At 49.2% G+C, this 17,858-nt stretch overlaps 1 protein-coding gene across 5 annotated transcripts in view; it reads left to right on the top strand.

The window, feature by feature from the left end:
• The first annotated feature begins 9,113 nt into the window (after window positions 1-9,113).
• The window catches only part of L3MBTL1 (L3MBTL histone methyl-lysine binding protein 1), a 33,763-nt gene continuing 25,018 nt past the window's right edge, over window positions 9,114-17,858 (top strand). For all 5 annotated transcript variants that reach the window (XM_041732931.1, XM_041732933.1, XM_041732932.1 and 2 more), the window contains exons 1-7: window positions 9,114-9,216; window positions 14,954-15,106; window positions 15,268-15,500; window positions 15,809-15,950; window positions 16,194-16,344; window positions 16,479-16,611; window positions 17,216-17,300. In XM_041732931.1, coding sequence (XP_041588865.1) covers window positions 14,971-15,106; window positions 15,268-15,500; window positions 15,809-15,950; window positions 16,194-16,344; window positions 16,479-16,611; window positions 17,216-17,300 — 880 coding nt within the window. In that variant the 5' untranslated portion in view covers window positions 9,114-9,216; window positions 14,954-14,970. The remainder of the gene's footprint in view (window positions 9,217-14,953; window positions 15,107-15,267; window positions 15,501-15,808; window positions 15,951-16,193; window positions 16,345-16,478; window positions 16,612-17,215; window positions 17,301-17,858) is intronic.

Below are 17,858 nucleotides of genomic sequence, written 5' to 3'. Positions count from 1 at the left end.
CCCGGGATCGAATCCCACGTCGGGCTCCCGGTGCATGGAGCCTGCTTCTCCCTCTGCCTGTGTCTCTGCCTCTCTCTCTCTCTGTGTGACTATCATAAATAAATAAAAATTAAAATAAAAAAAAAATAAGTGATCATCTTTTTTTTTTTTAAGAATTATCTTTTATTTTTTAAGATTTTATTTATTTATTCATGAGAGACCAACAGAGAGGCAGAGACCCAGGCAGAGGGAGAAACCGGCTCCATGCAGGGAGCCTGATGTGGGACTCGATCCTGGGACTCCAGGATCACACCCTGGGCCAAAGGCAGGCACTAAACCACTCCATCCGGGGACCCCAAGGATTATCTATTTTAGAGCATGTATATGTGAGGGGAAGAGAAAAATCCCCCAGCAGACTCCATGCTGGGCGCAGAGCCCAATTTGAGTCAATCCCAGGAACCTGTGATCATGACTTGAGCCAAAATCATGAGTCAGGGCGGCCCAGGTGGCTTAGTGGTTTGGCGCCACCTTCGGCCCAGGGCATGATCCTGGGGACCTGGGATCGAGTCCTGTGTCAGGCTCCCTGCACGGAGCCTGCTTCTCCCTCTGCCTCTGTTTCTGCCTCTTCTCTGTGTCTCTCATGAATAAATAAATTAAAAAACGAATCCTGAGTCAGCCGCTTAACTGAGCTATCCAGGTACCTCAGTGATTAACTTTCTGGGCTTAAAGAGAAAGAATGGGGATCCCTGGGTGGCCCAGCGGTTTGGTGCCTGCCTTTGGCCTGGGGCATGATCCTGGAGTCCCAGGATCCCTACATGGGGCCTGCTTTTCCCTCTGCCTGTGTCTCTGCCTCTATCTCATGAATGAATAAATAAAATCTTTAAAAGAAAAAAAAAGGAATCATGGTTCCTTCAAAAGTCAGAAGATAAAATATAAAAGGGTTTTAACAGGCAAAATTCCACCTTTCACCCCTTGGAGGAAGCCAAAATGGCTAGTTTTTTGTGCATCCTTCTGGAGAGGACATCTGGAAAAATAGATACTCCCCAGATAGTTTTAGCATATACTTGAATTTTACAAAGGCAAGTAATAGTATTGCAGCTCTTAACACTAGGAAACGATTTGTAATTAAATTTTTGTTTACTGTTAATGTCCATCTATTTATACTTATTTTGATTATTTCTTTTTAAAAAAATTTATGTATTCATGAGAGACATACAGAGAGGCAGGCTCCATGCAGGAAACCCGATGTGGGACTCCCGTCACGCTCTGAGCCAAAGGCAGACGCTCAACCTCTGAGCCGCCCAGGCGTCCCTATTTTGATTATTTCTAAGGAAGTAGTAGAATTAAGATTTTTAAGCAGGGGTAGGGTTTATTTTTTTATTTTTTTAGGGGTAGGATTTAAATCCTGGTTCAGTTCCTAGAAGTCCTAAAGCGTTAAAAAAAAATGTGTTATTTTGATAATAGGAAAATCCCTTACAAAAAGCTGTATATCGTCTTCACGCTCTCTTAATTATTTCTATAATTGTTTCATTTACATATTTTTTTCCTCAATCATGAAAGTAAGTCTTGCTGTTTTATCCCTAAAAACTATTTCCTAGGAATGGGACATTCTCTTCATGTAACTACAGTGCCTACTGAAAATAGCATCAATAAAGTAGTTTCTAATCCATGGTCCATAGTTCTGTTTCATTAATTGTCCATCAATGTCCTTTATATTAGCCAGGATCATTTGCCACACTTTGTTGTCTGTTCTTTGGTCTCGTTTAATCTGGACCAGGTCCTCAGCCTTTTTCTTGACCGTGTCATTTTTGAAGAGTAGAGGACAATTATTTAGAGAATTTCCCTCATTTGGGTTTGCCTAATGTCTTCTCATTACTGCATTTTTAGCAGGAATATCATGATAATGAGACAGGACTGTCAGTGCATCATTTCTAGTCATTTTGTAATAACCTGTAAATTCGTATTTCCTGTGAGAGTGGTAAATAAGGTTAAAGTTCTTGTTTTTAGGGAGAGAGCCAGTCATTTCCAAATTTAAGAGCTGCTGAAGGGAGTTCTGTTGGCACTAGATTGTACTCCATTACCATTCAAAGTAGGAGAGTGGATAAAAGATCAAATAGAACTCTGTCCTAATTCAGGAAACAGCGCCCTCTAGTATTGTGGGGATAAATGCTGTTATCAAAGCACTTGGCAGTCACTCCTTAAAGATTAGCTGCTCTTAGTAAAACATTCTATAAATCGCCAAACCTTAAAACTCTTCTAGCCAGTTGAGGAAAGGGTAGACAAAGCAGAGTTGCTGAATATGGTGCTCAAGTATTAAAGTGGCCACTACTATCACTATTCTAAACAGTCTTGAGTGTACTATTTAAATACATTGCTGTTCCTTTGATTTTACAAGATTGTAGACAGCAGCTAGAAGAATAGTATGATGAGCCTACTGGATACTACATGCTTCCTCTCCAGGTAATTTTGAAAGAACCCTAGACACTCAGGCGGAAGGTAGTTCACTGTACACCTCTAAAAGACATCTTAAGTCTCCTTAATCTCTTGTTCTTTGCAGTATATTTGTTGAAGGTCATGAGTAGTTTCTCAGTCTTGATTTTGCTGATTGCATCCTCCTGATACCATTTAGCATGTTCTAGACCTGAGAACAGTGCTTCTCAAATTGTGCCTGGACCAGTAACCTCAGCATCATCTGGGAATTTGTTTAAAATGTAGTTTCTTAAGCCTGACCTTAGATCACTGAATCAGAAACTAAGTGGAGCCCAGCCACAGGTGTTCCAAGTGATTCTGGTGCATGCTCAAATTTGAGACCCATTTTAGAGGCTTTTATCAGATTCTGGTGGGGGGAGATGTTCTTCCCAAAAAATACACGGGTATTTTTTATCATTGGCAGCCATTGATGATCTTTGCCTAGATTCATTAAACCATGAACCCATGATTGATTTTTTTATATATAAATTTATTTTTTATTGTTCAATTTGCCAACATATAGAATAACACCCAGTGCTCATCCCGTCAAGTGCCCACCTCAGTGCCCGTCACCCAGTCATGCCCACCCCCAACCCCCCCGCCCACCTCCCCTTCCACCACCCCTATAACCCATGATTTGAAACACATTTTTCAGTCCATGGCAGTTTTCCTTATTGGTGTTACCTTGTTCTTTTTTTTTTTTTGGTGTTACCTTGTTCTACCTTTAGTCAGTGGAAGTCCATGCAAGTTGCCTCTTGAGTTCCTTCAGAGCAGCCCTAAAATAATCTTACCCCAGTTTCCTTACTTTCTAGTATGGTAGGATTTTCAGGTTCAACTTTCTAGTCCCACACCTGCTCCAACAAGCCCTGGTTATCTGTATTGAAAGGGTATTTAGCAAGCACAATCTGGGCCCTTGGGTGTTCATTGCTTCTAGTTGGGTCTTTCTCAGTCCCCTTCCAGATGAAACTACTTTCTGCTCTTGTGAAGGGCTTGCATGCTAGACATCCCCTCAGCTGACTTGGTGCAGCAGTGAAGCCACTAGCCATCTCTCTCTTCTTCCTGTATTCTGGTTGGTCAGGGTCCCTCTTACAGAGTGAAGCCTGCTAGTAAGAGACAGCATTACAGAGAAACTTTACTCAGAGCAGAGCAAGTAGTGTGTGGACACCCTGCCCTAATAGATGTTCAGCTGAATTCTGGGTCAGTTCTGGCAAAAGAGTGAGGAAACTTTAACATCCCTATAAGAACCTCTTCTGCTTCTTCAGAGAGTTTAAAGCAAATAATGTGGCCTCTTGCTCTGGATAACAGGAATAGAGGGAAACTCAGAGTCTAAATTGCAGTGTGATTGTAGAGTACACAACAGCGTTATAATTGGAATGAGGAAATAAGATCTTAACAGCTTTCGTCCACCTTTGGATGACATTCTCCTGCAGACCTAGTAAGAACTCAAGCATGGATAGCTGTGGCTGTGACTTAGTAATAAGCTGATCAGCGTAATACCCTGAGTCATAATGTCCAAACTCACATTCAATAAACACTTATTAAAGGCCTTGCCAGGGGCGCCTGAGTGGCTCAGTCGGTTAAGAGTGTCATTGGCTGAGGTCATGACCCCAGGGTCTGGGGATGAAGTGCTGCATCAGGCTCCTTGCTCACCAGGGAGCCTGTTTCTTCCTCTCCCTCTGCCTGCTGCTCCTCCTGCTTGTGTTCTCTTTGTCAAATGAAGAAAATCTAATAAATACATGCATGCCTTGCCAGATTCTTTTGTAGATCCACATATATTTGTATACCCAACCCTCCCTTCATTAGCAGAATACCTCCTGTCCCTTGATTTTGGCCAGTAGAACTTTGGCAGGTATGACCTATTTAGTAGACTAGATATTACCCTCCACTCCCCCAAAGATGCCTATCTTTCAACCCTATAACCTGGGAATATATTACCTTTCGTGGTAAAAGGAACTTTGAAATGTGACTAAATTAAAGTCACATGTTCTGGGAAGACTATCCTGGGTTATCCTTATAGGCCCAGTGTAATCACAATAGGAAGCTTGGGAGGTAAAAAGGTCAGAAAAAGTTGATGTGAAAACCAGCAAAATCAGATTAGAAGATACTACCCTACCAGCCTTGAAGACAGAAGGGACTGCTAGGCAATAAAAGTAAATTCTCTACAGCCTCTGGAGGAAGCACAGCTCTACCCACAGCTTGACCTTGTGAAGGTCCTCTCCAGGCTAAACCTCCCCTCAGTTCGTTTGGACTTCTGACCTCTACAACTGTAAGTACATTTTTATTTGAAGCCACTAATTTATGGAAATTAGTGCAGCCATGGGAGACATGCAGCATGACTACAGGCTTAAGGAGTACTGGCACACTAGGCTTGGTCTTTGGCATCTCAGCCATCACCATGAGAATAAAAGCATCAGGCTGTTAGTCCTAGGAGATGAGACAGGTGGGGCCAAGCTGGCTGTTAGCCTCGGCCACCTACAGCTTAAAACAGCTCACCCTAAATCCACCAACCTGCAGATGTATGAAAAAGAAAAACTTAGGAGGTTATTTCATTTTTGCCTAACAGATAAATACTTGACATTTGGCCCCTCCCATACCACCACCCCTCCATTCTCTGCCTGTTCTAAGCCCCAGGGAGCTAACTTCCATTGGCTCTATCCACACACTGCTTTGCCCTTTGATTTCTGATTAGGTTCAGCCATTAGGGATCTGCAATAGGATATGGGAGAAATTAAGATTGGAGTACTTTGGGACACCTGGTGGCTCAGCGGTTGAGCGTCTGCCTTCAGCTCAGGGCGTGATCCTGGGGTCCTGGGATCCAGTCCACATGGGGCTCCCTGCATGGAGCCTGCTTCTCCCTCTGCCTGTGTCTCTCATGAATAAATAAAATCTTTTTAATAAAAAAAAGATTGGAATACTTTCAACAACTCCCTGTGCAGTTCAGGCGGGTGGTGGCCCTCATCGGAAGGGCATAGTGCCTTCTACATGTTGTTCCTCTTTAAGCACTGTCTCCCCAGCACCCATGGTCTTTTGTTAACAATTGTGATTTTCCAACCACCTGCCCACACCTTTAAAAACACCATCTATTAAATTCTCTTCAAAGTGTGTGCTAGGTTTCCTGTCATGACCCTAATATAACAAATATTTCCTATTTCAATAAAGTATAAAACCTTACACTTACTTGATGTTGCTCAAGCAAAGTTGTAAAAGTTGGCTTTTTTCATTTGCTCATCAAAGCCAGGAAGAGGTTCTTGAGTTAACAAGTACACCAAGGAACTTTATTTTTGCCTCTCAGTAGATAAACTTCTAAGGGCGATACCCACGCACTCTGCCACCCCCATAATGGCCAACATTGCCCAAGTACCTGCCTTGTATCAGAAAGCCAATGTAATGTGTTCCTTAAGTGGAAGAAGGGAGATTGGAAGGAAGTCCCTAGCAACCCCATTCCAAACAGCTGATTATGGGATATGAAGTGCTATGGACTGAATGTTCATATCTCCCCCTAAATTCATGTTGAAGCCCAATCTCCAGTGTGATAGTATTTGGAGGCAGGGATTCTGGGAGGTAATTAGGACATGAAGGTGGAGCCCTCACGAATGAATTAGCACTCTTATAAAAGACCCCAGAAAGTTCCCTTGCCCCTTCTGCCATGTGAGGACACAGCAAGGAGATGGCTGGCTGTAAAGACAGGAAGTAGGCCTTCACTAGACATGAAATCTGCAGCACCTTAATCCTGGATTTTCTGGCCTCCAGAACTGTGAGAAATAAGTTTCTGTTGTAAGCCATCTAGTCTAGTCTATGGTGGTCTCTTCTAGCAGCCCAAATGCAGTAGGATATGTAGGTGTCTGATAAATGAAATTAGAAGATGGCCTGGAGCAGATAGAGCCAAAGCAAAGCAACATAATGGCTTGTACAGAGACCTCAGGTTCTTGGACCACCTTTCCTGAGTGATGTTTTCCCCCCCACTGACAAGCTAATTCTTTGAGAAGAAAGTCCTTGGTACTGGGAAATAAAATACCTTGAGACCCAATTTGGGCTTCTGGCCTCCGGAACTACAAGGTAATAAATTTATGCTGTTTTAAGTCACTAATTTGTTCAACAATAGAATATGAACATATCTTGATTCTTTTTTTTTTTTTTTAAGATTTATTTATTTGTTTATGATAGACATAGAGAGAAGCAGAGACACAGGAGGGAGAAGCAGGCTCCATGCCGGGAGCCCAATGTGGGACTCCATCCGGGGACTCCAGGACCGCGCCCCCTGGGCCAAAGGCAGGTGCTAAATCGCTGAGCCACCCAGGGATACCCATGATTGAGTGATTCTTTTTTGTTAGGTTCCTCAGTGTCTTCCTAAGTGGAATTTTACCAGTATGTTGAGGACAAGGTTCCGATATTTAGCAGCCTGGAGTTAAGGGAAATAGCTGAGACTCTGGCCCTCACTGAAACAAATTCTAGCAGTTACAAACATAAGGTTTCATTCCCAAAATCAAATAAAAATTTTGTCAATATCTGATGTTCTGGGTAATGTAAACCCATGCCCTGGGGGAGAGCAGGACCTGAAGCTGATTCTATTTGGAAACTTGGGTCTCCCTTGCCTTTCCCCCTATGGAGCCCACACCTGGAGGTGTCCAGTCTATACTGGTTGCAGTTTCTATTCCCAGTATCAACTGGACTTAAGATCCCATCTCCTGCCATTAAGTGTGCGATGAAACCCAAGTCCCTATGACCACCTCAGGACAAGCCAGACACCAGGCCACCTCCCTCCCTATTGCTCTGTTTCCCTCTTTTTGTTTCTGACTCCTGCTGGTTACCTTTTCTTGCAAATTCAGCCATGACTTTACTCTTCTTCCTTTGCTTGCTTTTTTCTTGTAATATTTTACACAGGATTTTGGGGGTGTTTATGCTAGAAGGGGCTCCCTATTAGTAAAATCTGTCATGTTGGAACCAGAAGTGTTTCCACACTGAACACAAAGGGCACATTTTATGATTTTCCTAAAATACATAGACTGCCCCAATGGTGAATTAAATTCTGTAAAAATAGGTGTGGGCTGCTTAAAACAGTTTTCCCAGTGCTTCTATTAACATTTCAAATTTAGACCCACTCAGGTAGAAGATTAACTTGGAGAAGACAACTGAGAGCTATTGAGTTGCAGAAGAGGGGTCTGTCACCAGAGGGAAGAACTGGACTTGCTCCCATGCTCCTGAGAGCATACTGGAGCAGCAGAACAAATGCTGGCTATGAGAGAGACAACTTCCCCCAGAAAACACCAGCTTAGAAGGAGCTCTCCATCCCTGACGTCCCCATCAGGCAAGCAAGACCATCGAAAGTATCAGGACCACCTGTTCATACTGTTAACCGGCAGAACAATCATGTCTCAGCAACTCATGTTGGTTGGTTCCTACATCCTGCTAGCTCAGATTCCACTTGTCTGTCTGAATCACTGTCTGCAAGATGCATTTGTAATTGAGAAGCCATGTGTTTGTGTAGTTTCATCACTTTCTTGTAATCCGAACACCTAAAATAAACCTTTTGGAAAATCTAGAACAAGCAGTCTGGGTAGAGAGGAGAGAAAAAAAAGAGTGGATGGTTGTGTGTGTATCGGTGTGTATAAAGAGACTTCCATTGTTATGGCAACCAGCGTCCTCAACTGATGCAGTTCTGTTCCCAATAATATGAGACGTGATTAAAAATTGACATTGCAGCAAGGAAGAACACATGTAATGCGTTGGCGTGGCAACCAGAATAAAGTCTGCATAAATTTAAACCTGACAATCAGAATTTGGGGGAATTTGCCTGCAATTAATTAGGAATCCTTTTTTTATCTGAACTGGAAGTGGGAAGCCTGGAGGTCTGACCCGTGGCCATGACCTTAGGTCAAATGGACCTCAGTGTCCTTTTCCGTTAAAATAAGGGATTAGGTTAAATCTTTTCGGGGGGGGGGGGGCTCGGGTCTAAGCTATACTAAGAGTTGCCCTGTTTTCATCCGCATGCAAGATATTGTTAGCAGGTATTTATTGAGCACCCACTCAGTGTCCAGCTAGGCACTAAGGATACAGAAACTCTTGGAGCTTGCAGTCTTCCAACCTCTCCAACCACACAGATCTATGTGAAGCTACAGCTTGTGATGTTTGTAAATAGGTATTTTGTGCTGTAAGAACCAGCAACAGAGAAATGACTGACGCGCAGAGAAGCAGTGACTTGCTCAGGGCAACACGACGGGAACCGTGGCCACGAAGTAGGTAAGTCTTTACAAATGGAGAAATGGAGCGCCAGGAGGATACGGTGATGTCGTCCGGGTCACACCTGCAGCCGTGGCCATAGGGTCGCCTAAACGCAGGCGCGGCTGATGCTGCCCTTTACGCCTGGTGGGGTCGGGATCGGAGCCCCTTCGCGGGGGGCGGGGGGTGTGGCGGCGGCGCGGGAAGGCGACCCGGCCGCTGTGCGTGCGGGAGCGCGGCCCCCTCTTTTGTCACTGAGCACGCAGCGGGGGCCCAGCGGGCGCTCCCTCCGGCCCGGCGGGTCCCGCGCCCCGCGGCGCGCTGCCGGCCGTGGATGCATCTCCACCCGCCTCGCCCGCGCGGCGGCCCGGCTGCAGGGGGAGAGGCCCCCGGGCCCCCGCGGCCCGGCCCGCGCCCCGCGATCCGGCTCGGCGCGCGCTCGGCGCCCCGCGCCCTGCAGGGAGACGGGCCCGCCCCCTGTGCGCGCAGGCGCGCGGCGCGCGGGGCTCGGGAGGCAGCTCGGCGCCGGGCGGCCGCGGGCGGGCCTCGCAGGTAGGGAGTCCGCGGCGGGGATCGGCCCGGGGTGCGGAAGGCCGCCCGCCCGCCCGCCGCCCGCCGCCCGCCCGTGCCTGGTGCCCGGTGCGCGGTGCCCGGTGCGCGGCCCGTGGCGAGCGCCGCCGGCGGGGGGCGCGGGGAGCGGAGCGGAGGGGTCCGCGCGGAGGGGCGCGGGCGGGGCGGGGGCTGCGGGGGGCGACCGCGGGCGCGGGAGGCGGCGGCTCGGCTGGTAGCGAAATGCAGTCAATTAAGAGTTTTTCATTAATACGACGGAGGGCGTAGAGGGCGGGCTTCGGGGTTTCTTGGGAAATGGGTCATTTGGCAAACTTTCTTTTTCCTAGCGTTGATTTCCGATTTTTGTAACGGGAAATGGGATTATTACTATTTTGCCACAAAGAGAAAGAATAAAAAGAATTCCGCCATTTTGGGTCTTTAAAAAAGTAACCGTTGCGCGGAGCCGACGGGCCCGTGGGCGCCGCGCCCGCCGCCCTGGGTGCTGGTCCCGGAGGGTCCCGGCCCGGAGCCCGCCCGCCCGCCCGCCCGCCCGCTCCCGCCGCCCGGCCGCCGCCGCGGGGGGCAGGCCCCAAGTTTGTGGCGCTCAGTGGCGCTGGGGGTCTGCGTGTGTGTTGGGGTGCGCTCGGGGCGGGGAGGTGCCTGGGCGCCAGCTCCCCACCCCGACACCGAGAGCCAGGGCTTCGGGGGAGCGTCTGCTGTATTCGAGGCCCTCAACAGCAAGCAGCTGGGAGGAACCTTAGCACAGAGACGACGAGAAGATAAACAGGGACATGCTCGTTCAACAAATATTTACTGAGCAAATGCTATGTGCCCGGCAGCCGCGCTGGGCCCGGGACCCAATGGCTGTTTTAGGTCAGGTTCCCTGGAACCAGACTCCGAGAGGGAGATGTGGGCGCAGGTTTACTGGAGTGCCCTTGGGAATATCACCTGTAGGACAGCGAAGATGGCAATGTGGTTGGCAGAAGTTGGGACAGCCAGTGTAGTCCCAACAGAGGCCTCAGCCAGTCCCAAGGGAAGCTCTGGAGGCGACAGGGCCCTGCTGAGATACACCAAATTGAGGCCAGGGGGGCGAGGCCTTTATTCCCCTTATCAACTAGTCAGACAGGATGGCTGCTTCCAGGAGAGGGCACTTGGGCGAGGCAGCTCCCCTGGCTGAGGGCAGTTCCCAGGGAAGCTGACAACCTTCAGGGCAGCAGAGATGTCCCACTTTATCCCCTCCTCGCCTAGCCTCTGAGCAGCACAGCCAGGGAGGTCGTATTTTAATCCCAAAGGCAAGAATGGCTAGACCTTTTATGGATTCAGTACCATCGTTTCTTATTTTGTTGACTACTTTTTACTCCCAGCTCTCTGATTCATTCATTTGGTGACGGTGACGATTTGTTGAGTGCAGCCTCTCTGTCAGGCTTTTTGCACATCAACTGCTTTGTCGGGTCTCATGGGGGAGACAGACAAGTTAATGCATAGTTAGACTGTGGTGGAGTGGAGCACAGCCCAGGGGATGATTAACTTTGGGGGTGGATTCTGGGAAGGCTTCAAAGAAGAGGTGTCACTCAAGGCGGATCTCGGAGGATGATTAGGATTTTTGCAGACCTATGGGATGTGGAAAGGAACAATATACGCAGAGGACACATTAATGGGTTTCTGAGGGTGTGACCAGGTTGTAGGGATAGGAGTGGATGGGTTCCTGGGACCTGGCTTAGGCCTGGGAGCCATTTGAGACTGGTTGTGCCACTGTGTGTGTACCAAGTGAGACAATGTTTATCAAAATGCTGCTTGAGCTGGAAACACAAGGGGATGCAGCAGGAGAGGAAGAGTGAATTCAAATCACAGAGAAAGCAGTTATAGGCCTCAGAAGAATGCATGGTCTAGCTGGGGAGGAAGAGCACAGAAACAGTAGGTGCTGCTAGCCAGAAGCCCGCAAGTACTTGTGTTGGGTCCCAACATCACAGATGCACTGGATCCTCTTTCTTCCTGCATATTCAAGGACTTGTCTTCTAGAATTATTCTCTTCCCCCTGCACTGTCCATTTTTTTCCTCTCCAGAGGCTCATTTTCATCAGGTAAAAACTTGCTGTACCATCTCCTATTTAAAAACAGACCAACAAACACCCACACCCCTTCCAGTGATGTGAGACCACATCACTCTCCAAACATGTCCCCCAGTTCCATGCTCTCCTCCTTCACAGCACAACTCCTTGAGAGAATTGCTCATCCCATTGTTTCCACTTCCCTTCCTCCCATTGTCTATGAGGAGCAATCCTTTTTGTCAGTTTCCCCTGCTAGAACATAGAGTCTGTGGCAGAGGTATTTGTTTTGTTCACTGACAAATCTGCATTGCCTAGAATAGTACCTAGCACATAGCAGGTGCCCAACAAATACTGAGCTAATCCATGATCTGTCTCTAGAACCTACTCAGATCTGTTTTTTTGTATCCACAGCTCCTCAGAAGTGGCTCCTGTTAGGGTTTCTAAGGACCTCCTTATTGCCCCAGTGGTCAGCTCTCAGCCCTCACCTGACTTGATCTGTCAGTGGCATTTCACACCATTGAGCAGTCCCACTGTCCTGAAAACTTCCATCGTGTGTCCTCCAGAAGCTCAGACTCTTCTGGATCCCCTCTGACCTGACAGCAGGCTCTTTTACCAGATCTTCCTCTTCCCAACCTATAAATCTTGGTGAGCTCCAAAGCTCCTGCCTCTTTCTTTATACTCAGTTCTGTGGATTTAAAAGCCAGCTTTACACGATGGCTCTCAAATTTACATCTCCAGCCCAACATTACCCCTTATTTCTACAATATTTGCTTCACGAGAGCACTCTGTCTTGTTTGAGACTGTATTCCCAGAGCACAGAATGGAGCTGACACTTTGTTGGCCCTCCAGTGTTTGCTGAAACAAGAGCAACAGACTTGCACAGCAGGGCAGTCCCCTCAGCCAGCCTTCCTGGACACACCTGAAACATGTGAGAGGTTTTGAAACAGGAACAGAGTTCTTCCAGGAGTAACCACACACTCACTCTTAGTGACTGCCAAGGTTTTGAATAAAGAGATTGACTCTGGGATGCCTGGGTGGCTCAATGGTTGGGCGTCTGCCTTTGGCTCAGGGCATGATCCCAGTTTAGGGATCTAGTCCCACATCAGGATCCCTGTGAGGAGCCTGCTTCTCCCTCCGCCTGTGTCTCTGCCTCTCTCTCTGTGTGTCTCTCATGAATAAATAAATAAAAAATCTAAAAAAAAAAAAAGATTGGGTATTTAAAAGAACTTAAAGTGGTACATCAGCTGTACAAAGCAAAATAATTAGAATTGAAATTCAGGGATTCTACTTTATAAAATTCTAACGAGAAACACCTTGGTTTGAGTGTTGCCTTCATTAATCAGGTTTTCTACTTAGCCTTTGCCTTCCTGATTATGTATAATATAAAGGATGGACTCTATATTTTAGGGAGGAAAAGCTGGAAAATAAATGTGCACAAGAAAGACCAGCAGGAGGGAGGGGGGTTGGAGAGATAGCAACCTGTCCAAGCCGACTTTGCCAGCAAGCAGCTTCCACTTTATCGTTACCCACCAGAAGCTACCAAACCCCCTGGAATTTCTGTTAAAAGGGAGTAGATTGGTGTTTGTTGAAGGCCTGCTGCTACCAAGACCACATGTTTTTCCCATGTGATCTTCACCAGAACGCTTTGAGGTAGATATCATTACTGCATTTATTTTACACACAAAGAAACTGAGGCTCAGGTCGGGTAAGCTACTTACTCAGCATCAGAGGTGTTAAGTGCTGGGCTGAGATTCACACTGTCCTAAGTCTGTCTTGAGCAGAGTCCATGTTTTCCTTTAACCTGTATGCCAGAAGCCATTTTCAAGTATTGCTAACACCTTAAAGCAACCAGGTATCAATCACACATACAGAGCTTTTTATTAAGTTGAAATTACTGAAATCCAACACATTTATTTAGCACCTGCTGTGTGCAGATACTGTTCTAGGGGCTGGCTATATAGCAGTGAACAAGACAGATACAAGTCTTTGCCTTCATGGAACTTCCATTTCAATGGGGATGACCAATCAAACTCTATTAAGTAAATGAAGATTGTTATTGGTTATAATGAAGGATGCAATGGAAATCAACACAGTAGTAGGATAAGCAGTGGTGGAGTGGGTGAGGGGTGTGCTGCTTTAAACCGACTGGCCAGGAAAGACCTCTTCTGAGGTGACCACTGAGCCGGGGTGTGGAGGATTGGAAGTGGACAGCCAGGCCAGAGCTTGGGGAGGAACATTCTAAGCAGAGGGAAGAACAAGGATCAAGGGCTCTGAGGTGGGAATGTTTGTTAATCAGTAGAAGGAAACTAGTATTTGTTGGGGGTGGAGAACAGAGGAAGAGTGGTGGAGAATGGAGTCCAAGAGGAAGACAGGGGTCATATTCTTTTTTTTTTTTTTTTAAGATTTTACTTATTTATTTATGAGACAGACACAGAGACACAGGCAGAGGGAGAAGCAGGCTCCATGCAGGGAGCCTGACATAGGACTCGATTCCGGGTCTCCAGGATACCCCCCTGGGCCAAAGGCAGGTGCTAAACCACTGAGCCACTGGGCTGCCCCAGGGATCAGAATCTATAGGGTAAAGCACTTTGACAAGGGCAGTGGACAGCTATGAAAGAATCTAGATAGGGAAATTATGTGATTTGGTTTACATTTTTTAAGCTTTCTCTTACCAGAGAGTAGACTGTGGGGGGCAAAAGAGGAAGAAGGGAGATGAGGTAGGAGGTGGTTTCTGAAGTCCAAGGAGAGCTGATGGCATTGGGACTAGCATGGCAGCAAGGAGCTGGACAGAAGTCAGACTTTGAGATGTGTTTTGAAGATGCAGCCGACAGGCCAATTTTAATATATGTTAAGTTTTACCGTCCAATACAGTGACTATGGGCACCATGGCTATTTAAATTTAAGATTGAAAAATTCAGCTCTTTTACACGAGCCACTTTTCAGTAACCACATGTGGCTAGTGGCTACTCTGTTGGACAATGTAGGCATGAGACATTCCCATCATTACAGAAAATTCTCCTGGACAGTGCTGGTAAGGCATTAGGACAGTGGCCAGTACATTTAGGGAGTTAAGTAAATGATAAATATTAACTATACTTGTTATGTCATTAGTTCTTTTTCTCCCCATGTATTTACTTGCTCAGCCACATCTTTATTAAATACCTCTTTTGCCCTTGCTTTATTATACTAAAGTCATGCACTACCTGGGTTCTCAAACAAAAGAATGTGATTGCGGAGGATCACCTCCCAGGAAAATGGACCTTACGAGTGAAAGAGAACCCGACCTGATACTTGAGGGCTCTAAACCCCCACAGGAAGAAGAGATTGATTCTCGTGGAGCTGGGGGTAGGGGTTCAGAAGAGAGGAATTTGGACTTAGCCTGGGCTACCATGACTGCTAGCCAGATGGAACCTTGACCTGAGACGTACTCCCCAGAGTCAGTTCTGTATATCACAGTTTACAGAGCACCCTCACCCATGCCCATCTTCCAGAGTCTGGGGGAGATGCAGGGCCTGGCAAGAGCCCTTGCCTGGGTGACCTGGTTACAGCCAGGAGCCAGACTTCATGTTATTCTCCTAAGACACCCTGCTTTCCTTAGGGCTGAGGGTTTCGTCTGCAGGTTGCCAGCATGAGGGTGACCAGCTCCTCCTCAAAGCCCCCTCCCTCCTTGATCATCATGGGGGTTGTGTTCAGCTTGCAGGCCTACCAGGATGGAGGGGAATGCTGAAATGGAGATGCTGAGGACACTGAAGGGGCCCTCCACAGGAGAGGTCAACGTGCACCTGGTGGCCAGAGACAGCCCAGGTTCCGGCTCTCACCTGCCGGCTACCGCCTTCATCATCCCAGGTGGGCCAAGCCAGGGGCCCCGGGGGGGCGGGGGAGGAGCATCCCCATACCTGCCTGAGCAGGTGTGGATCCCGGGAAGGACGTACTTTCACCTGCCTACACACATGCATGGGGCGGGGCCACGAGGCTCACCTGTGCCATGTCTGTCTATTTGTTCGCAGCCGGCTCAGCCACCCTTGGTCTGCCCAGCAGTGCCCTGGATGTTTCCTGTTTTCCGCGGGAGCCGATCCATGTGGGCGCCCCGGAGCGCGTGGCGGGCAGCCTACCTGTCACGGCCACCGTTCTGCCGCAGCTAAGCGCGGAGCCTGCGGCCAGCGCCAGCGCCGCCACCGCCACGGTGCGGCTCCTGGAGTGGACCGAGGCCACGGCCCCGCCTCCTGGGAGCGGCCTGCGGGTCGGTGTCTGCGGGGATTGGCGGGGGGCGGGGCTAGCGGGAAGGGGGCGGGGCTAGCGGGGGGCGGGGCCGCGGGGGCGGGGCGGGGTGGCGCCCGCGAGGAGGCCCCGGGGGCGGCTCCGGGTGAGGGACTCGAGCCGCGTCGCTTGCGTGGAGGCGCTCGGAGCCTGGCGGGCTGCTGGGGGCGCGGCCTGCGCGAGGCACCCCGAGCCGAGCCCTGCGGGGTGAGGCGGCGAGCGGGGACCCTGCCGCTCGGAGGCGGGCCGAAGGGGGCGGGAGTCCCGGCCTCAGACCCTCCCACGCTCCAGTTCCGGATAAGCGAGTACGCGCCGCTGAACATGGTGGGAGCGGAGCAGCCCCCGAGCCCCGAGCTGCGGCCGGAAGGTGTGGCCGAATGTGAAGACCGCGAGGCCCCGGCGGGAGGTGGCGATGCGGGCACCCAGCCGCCGGGTAGGACCCTCCAGGCCCCAGGCTGGGGCCCTGCCCGGGTGCGGGGGGCCGGGCCCCCTGAGGGGTCCCCACGGGCGGGGGCGCGTGTTGGGGAGGGGAGGATGGTGGCTGGCCTGGGTTCTGCAGGTCCCCCCAGGGGTTGTCCTGAGGGGAGAAGCCCGAGGGGGCGTGGGCTCCGAGGTGGGCGGAGCCTGAGCGTGGCTGTGATGGACGCGAGGCCTGAGGCCCCTCTGGCCCCCACAGCGGACCTCCCCCAGGATCCTCCAGAAGACCCTCCGCAGAACCCCCCGGAAGAGGAAGGCACCTGTCAGTGCCAGGAGTGTGGACCTCAGCAAAGCGCAGGTCCAGATGCTGCTTCCTCCAAAGATGACTGCCCCCAGCTGTTCCAAGAGCGGTGAGGGGGAGGGGATCGCACCCCGCTTGCTCTGCCTTGGGGTGGGGGGCATTCACCATTCCTGCTCAGGGCCCAGGAGAGGGACTGGGTGGTGCAGGGCGGAGGTTCTCTCTCTCAGGCCTTCTGTCCCTCAGGTCAGTCATAGTGGAGAACTCCTCAGGCCAGAACTCCTGCACCAGCACTTCTGAGCTTCTCAAACCCATGAAGAAGAGGAAGCGCAGGGAATACCACAGCCCATCAGAGGAGGAGTCAGAGCCTGAGGCCCTGGTAGGAAGAGGGCAGTGGGGAGGGGGAGGGGAGGCTAGAGGCTACATGCCGATGCCCACTGTCCTCTCCGTTATCCAGGTGGTAGGGCCAGGCCAGAGGAGATACATGATGAGTCAGTCATCGTATTTTAGGGTCCCATTTTGATCCAGGTCCTGTACTTGGTTAGAGGAAAATGATTAAATCACCCTTTTGCTTTTCTGGGGCTCCCATCTCTGTCTAGTGTCAGGGCTAAGTCACATTCACATAAACCGGTACCCAAGTAGATGTGTAGGCAGATGGAAAGCTCCATCACTGGATCCAGTCTCGAGGCCAGAGGCAGAGCATGAAAGTTCCAGTGGGCAAGTAAAATCAACACACAGCAGGTCTGAAGAATGAGGAGGATTACAGTCAGACTGTGTAACTAGGGGCTGTATGCTCATGTGAGTTTGCACCCACGTGGTAGGAGGTTGTCTGCTGGAGCTGTGTTCCTGCTGGTAGCCTAGAAGGAATTCCACTTGGTTGGGACAGTACATCATGTGACCAAACAGCCAGGCAGGGGCCTGGAATAAAGTCTGGGGCTTCACCTCAACCCATGAGGACAGGAATCAGGCTCGCCTTCCTACAGGAGAAGCAAGAAGAAGGAAAGGATCCAGAGGGACAACCGACTGCTAGCACCCCAGAAAGTGAGGAGTGGAACAACAGCCAGCCTGGTATGGTGGCCTCTGTGTATGTGTGTGTGTGTGTGTGTGTGTGTGTGTGTTGATGTGATCAGTGTGTATACACTTTTGGAGGTGTGAGGCTGAGAGTAAGGGTTATGTATGTGTTGGTGTGTTGTACATATATAGATGAGTATAAATTTGTGTGTGAGAGAGAGACAATGTTTCTGGTTTATGCGTTAGCATATGTGTATTTGGGGGAAATATATCATGTATTTGTTTATCCTCTGTTATCCAGTTGTGAATAGGCCTCACTCTCAGGTTCAGAATCCAAAGATTAAAACAGTTTTTGGTAGCACATGGCATTGCTTCCCTTTGGTGGTATGAGCAAGTTTGTACTGGTCATTGGACTGACCTTGCTAGTTGAGGCCCCATTCTGGCCTTTTGGTTCTAAGAAAGGGAACAGAGGCCATTCAATAGTCAGTTCTGGCCCTCAGGCCTTCTCGAATCTAGTCAACTATTGCTAAGTAACATTTATCACACTTGTAATCATCTAGGTACTCTATAACAGCTTGTTGAATGTCTATCTTCCTCCCTCAAAACAATTTATTT

Source organism: Vulpes lagopus, chromosome 18 (assembly GCF_018345385.1).
Source record: "Vulpes lagopus strain Blue_001 chromosome 18, ASM1834538v1, whole genome shotgun sequence".
NCBI lineage: Eukaryota > Metazoa > Chordata > Mammalia > Carnivora > Canidae > Vulpes > Vulpes lagopus.
Note: the sequence above shows the minus strand (reverse complement) of the source record. Positions and strands in the feature narration are given on the sequence as shown.